The 5154-nt window shown below is 47.6% G+C and overlaps 2 protein-coding genes across 2 annotated transcripts; both read left to right on the top strand.

Annotated features, from left to right (window-relative positions):
* Positions 1–461: 461 nt before the first annotated feature.
* On the top strand, positions 462–3038 carry LOC112905931. The gene has a single exon (XM_025979373.1). The coding sequence runs from the start codon at positions 462–464 to the stop codon at positions 3036–3038; it is 2577 nt and encodes an 858-aa protein (XP_025835158.1).
* Positions 3039–3042: 4 nt separating this feature from the next.
* LOC112905930 (uncharacterized protein K02A2.6-like) lies at positions 3043–4605 on the top strand. Its single transcript, XM_025979372.1, has one exon. It carries the CDS (start codon positions 3043–3045, stop codon positions 4603–4605), a length of 1563 nt encoding a protein of 520 aa, XP_025835157.1.
* The last annotated feature ends 549 nt before the right edge of the window (positions 4606–5154 follow it).

The following is a 5154-nucleotide window of genomic DNA, read 5'->3' as shown; positions in this document are numbered from 1 at the left end:
GTTGAGGCCTGTGTACGAAAATTTTCATTTTCATTTTCGTCGATGGTACTTTCATCTAATTGCGAGTCAGTCAAATCGTCAGTGAAACTATCAGTGTTGTGTATTGATCTTAAGGTTGCAAGTTGGCAACAGAGCCATCTGGCTGAGTGAATCGGGAATAGTCAGTCTTTGTCCGATCTAACTCGAGTCAACATTGTCAACAGTGTACCTCTCAAATAATAAATAAACAATTGTGTTCAGATCAAACATTTGTGTTATTCAATACCAGTGTTAACCCACAAATACAAAAGTGGTGTCAGAAGTGGGATTATCACACTGGAAACTGTTTGTTATTGGGTGCCAGTGTTCGACGTGGAACAAAGACTCTCTGGGCATCGTGCACCCATCATAACCTCAAGTGATTTTTCTTCCCCGCCGGTTTCAAGTGCAAGTCTTGGTGTTGTCAAAAATTCCAAGTCAGAATGTCCGATCCACCACAAGTTTCACCGGAACTTTTGGAATCTATGGCCACCATGTTGTCTCAGGCACTTCGAGCTTCGTTACCAGGCGCGGCCGCCGCTGCAGGTCCCGAACTTGCCAACGCAGCCAACAATGGACATCTTCGTGCACCCCGTTTCAACATGGCTGAATACCGCCCAACAGAGGGCACCACCGTTCAGGACTACTTCACACGTTTCTCCTGGGCTCTGGAACTGAGTGAAATACCGGCCGAGCAGCACGCCAACTATGCCCGTGTTTACATGGGCAGAGATCTGAATGATGCGTTAAAGTTTTTGATTAGCCCTCGCCTACCTCAGGACCTGACGTACGCCGAAATCCAGCAAACCCTCATAAAACATTTTGATCACGCAAAAAACAAGTTCGCAGAGACTTATAAATTTCGTAAACTCACACAAAATCCGGGCGAATCAGTCGCAGACTTTGCTCTCAGGCTTAAACAAGGTGCAGTGTATTGTGAATTTGACGCTTTTTTGGACAGAATGCTCATCGAACAACTGTTGTTCGGACTTGAATCGCAAGTGACATGTGATAAGATCATCGCAAAAAAACCAGCATCTTTTGCGGAAGCGTTTGAAATCGCAAATTCTCTCGAAGCGACTCGTCTGACATCGGACACGGTGAAAAACAAGGTGGAACCAGCAAACAAGTTGGGATTTGCACCCCCAAAGCTGAAGTACACGAAACGTCTAAATCAAGGCAGACCCCATACACAACCCCAAGGAGTACACAAACCAACCGGATCGCCTTATCAACCGCGTCAAAGCCAGGATAAGCAGTGGGCCTGTCAGGGCTGCGGAGGTCAACATGCTCGTTCTCAGTGCCCGTACCGTGACGCCACCTGTCACGCCTGTAATAAGAAAGGTCACCTTGCTTCCGTTTGCAGATCTGGGAACATCAGACAAGTCAGAGAAAACTCAGACTCTGAAGAAGATTTTCCAGCCGAAGAAGTCGACCAGATGCGACGTCTCAACAAAATGGACGTTGTCAACTCTGTCAAATTTCCTGGGAAGGTGGTGCTTGATGTCCTTATCAACGGACGTAACGTCAAAATGGAAATTGACACCGGCGCGCCATGCGCAATCATGAGCAAACAAACGCTTGACAGTGCCAAAATCAAATACAAATTGCTGGAAACCAACCAACAATTTGCGAGCTTTTCTGGTCATCGAATTTCCTGCCTCGGTCGCGTATCTGTCAACGCTCAAATCGGATCCTCAGTTCGGAAGCTCGACCTTTATCTGGCGGATGGCATAGTCGACTCGCTTTTGGGCCGCGAGTGGATCGTCGCATTTGCAAACGAGATTAATTTCTCAACCTTTTTTGGAAATGCAGCATCAGTCCACGCCGTCAATCCGGTTTCTCCAAGGCCATCGTTGCAGCAACAGGCTCAATTGGACAGCATCCTGACACAGTTTGAAAGCTCGTTCGACGATAAACCTGGAAAACTCATAGGGCCTCCTGTCAAACTGCACTTTAAACCCGGATACAAACCCGTCTTTTCCAGAGCTCGAGATGTTCCCTACGCTTTGCGTGATGCATATGCACGCGAAATTGACGCCAAGCTGAATTCGGGCGTGTACAAACGGGTCGAATACTCGGAGTGGGCTTCGACGACACATGTGGTGGCAAAAAAGAACGGGAAATTACGTATCACTGGAAACTATAAACCTACACTAAATCCTCAGCTGATCGTAGACGAACATCCAATCCCACGAGTGGAGTGCATCTTTAGCAAAATGCGAGGCGCAAAGTGGTTCTGTCATCTTGACATCACGGATGCCTATACGCATCTCACAATCGACGACGAATGTGCTCACGCGATGACTCTCAACACGCCTACTCATGGCCTAATCCGACCGACACGCGCGGTCTACGGAGCAGCAAACATCCCTGCAGTGTGGCAACATCGAATGGAAGAAGTGCTGCGTGATCTGCCCTCGTTCGAGAACTTGCTCCGGGCCCTGTGTGCCGTGCTGGAAAGGATGCGTCATCATGGGCTGAAACTCAACAGAGCCAAATGTAAATTTGCAGAAACTACACTCCACTGCCTGGGTCACAAACTTGATGCACAGGGAATCCACAAATCCGACTGCCACATCGAAGCTATCCGCGATGCACCAAAGCCTTCAACACCGGAGGAACTGCAACTTTTTCTGGGAAAGGCTACGTATTACAGCGCATTCATCCCGGATTTGTCAACGCGAGATCGGCCTTTGCGTGACATGCTTCGTAGCGAACCGTTTACCTGGACTCCAGCTGGCGAAAAAGCATACGTCGACATCAAAGAAACTTTGGTATCACCCCAGGTTCTCATGCAATACGACCCCTCGCTACCGCTATTGCTGGCGACTGATGCCAGCAAAACCGGGTTGGGAGCTGTGCTGTCGCACCGCCTGAGCAACAATCAGGAACGACCAATCGCCTATGCAAGCCGAACGATGAGCGCCACAGAGCAACTATTTCGTTCTCATCACGGACCACAAACCGCTAACACAAATCCTGCATCCAGAAAAATCACTGCCGGTGCTGTGCATTAGTCGGATGGCAAACTACGCGGATTACTTGGCTCATTTTGACTTCGAGGTGGTTTTCAAAGACTCGAAGGCAAACGCCAACGCAGACTACTGTTCCAGGGCGCCGTTACCAACCACGGTCAACCAAGTTTGTCTTCAGTCATTGGTAGAGGGGGAAGGAGCAGGAACGGACGAGTTTGACCACTTTGTACTCCACCAAATCAAACAATTACCAATTCGAGCAGAAGCCATCGCCAGGGCAACGAGGAAAGATGAGCACCTTGGCAACATTCTGAAGCTTTTGGAATCAGGTCAAGACCTCCTTCGTCACGGCTTCAAGTCACCTGAAGCCAACTACACCACGGCCGCTAATTGTTTGTTGTTTGAACACAGAGTTGTGATTCCACCTTCACTCAGAAACGCCATTCTTCAGGATTTGCACGCCGCTCACATCGGAATCGTCAAAATGAAAGGGCTGGCCCGCTCGTTTGTTTTCTGGCCTGGCATCGATGCTGCAATTGAGCATGTCGCCAAATCTTGCACTGAATGTGCAAAGCATGCACACGCCCCCGTCCAATTCCGAGAGCACCACTGGGAGTACCCTACAGCTCCATGGCAGAGAATCCACATTGATTACGCCGGGCCAGTTGCTGGAAACATGTTGCTCATTATCGTGGACGCCTATAGCAAGTGGTTGGAAGTCAGAGTAACCAAGTCCACGACATCAGCTGCTACGAGCCGAATCCTCGACAACCTTTTTGCAACGTTTGGGGCACCAGTCATCCTGGTTTCGGACAATGCTCCTCAATTTACATCCGCAGAGTTCAAAAACTTTTTGATGATGTCTGGCGTGAAGTACCATAAGCTCACAGCTCCTTACCATCCCTCGACAAACGGTCAAGCTGAAAGATGCGTACAGACGGTCAAGGACGCCCTGCGCGCGATGTCAACAACCGAGAGCACTCTTCAAAGCAACATCAACGAGTTCCTGCGACAATATCGGAAAGCTCCTCACGCTACCACCGGTGCATCCCCTGCTCAGCTTTTCATTGGGCGTGATCTGCGCACAAGACTCAACCTTGTTCTCCCAGATGATTTACACACCAAGATTTCTGAGAAACAGAAGGCCAGTTTTGATGCAACCTACCGTAAATTTCATCAAGGAGACTTGGTGTATTTTCTCTCAGAAAATCCGCGCATGGACAAATGGATTGTTGGAGAAGTCGTGTCCTGCTTGGGAGATTTGCACTACGAAATTGAATTTCACGGCAAACGGTTCAAAAGGCACATTGATCAGATTCGCAGTCATGAGCATTCACCAGATCGGGGAAACACAATGGGAGCAGCAGAACCTGATCGTGTCGTTGGCGACGGAATTAATTGCGGTGCACCACGCAGGACACGTTTCTACGGCCAAGCCCAAGCTCAGTCAGAGCAGCCACAAACATCAAGACGAACTCCAGCACTTCCGGCTACACCTGTAGCATCTCCGGTTCCTGCGATCCCTGCACCCGCAATGCCGTCCACCCCAAGGATTCCACGCAGATCTCAACGAGAGCGCCGTGCTCCACTTCGGTTCTCTCCGGAGTGACGTAAAGTGTAGAAAAGAAGAGACAAGATGGGAAGGTGTTTTTCTTTGCTCAAAATTTAAAATAGAACGTTCTTTTTATTTTTTATTTATTTCATTTCATTTTATTTTTTTCTTTTAATAATCCAAGTTTTAATAGTTAATTAAAGAAGGGAGGAAATGTTGTGTATTGATCTTAAGGTTGCAAGTTGGCAACAGAGCCATCTGGCTGAGTGAATCAGGAATAGTCAGTCTTTGTCCGATCTAACTCGAGTCAACATTGTCAACAGTGTACCTCTCAAATAATAAATAAACAATTGTGTTCAGATCAAACATTTGTGTTATTCAATACCAGTGTTAACCCACAAATACAAAAATCAGGTTCATAGGAGATATCGGTATCAAAAGATTGGACGAGTAAGTAGGCGTTTCCGTATTCGTCGTAAACATACGGGTCTTGTTCAACATTTGTCAATTCTTCAACTAGGAAATTAGGTCGTTGCTGGTTTTGAAAATTGTTAGATCTTTGATTTCGAAGATTATTTGGTCGTCTAAATTGGGAAACAGTTCTCA

This window comes from Agrilus planipennis, unplaced genomic scaffold, assembly GCF_000699045.2.
Source record: "Agrilus planipennis isolate EAB-ADULT unplaced genomic scaffold, Apla_2.0 scaffold437, whole genome shotgun sequence".
Taxonomy (NCBI): domain Eukaryota; kingdom Metazoa; phylum Arthropoda; class Insecta; order Coleoptera; family Buprestidae; genus Agrilus; species Agrilus planipennis.
This window is presented reverse-complemented; position numbering and strand designations above follow the sequence as displayed.

What these genes read in the sequence shown, in the direction of transcription:
- LOC112905931 (XM_025979373.1), top strand. Translation starts at nt 462, where the DNA reads ATGTCCGATCCACCACAAGTTTCACCGGAACTTTTGGAATCTATGGCC.
- LOC112905930 (XM_025979372.1), top strand. Translation starts at nt 3,043, where the DNA reads ATGGCAAACTACGCGGATTACTTGGCTCATTTTGACTTCGAGGTGGTT.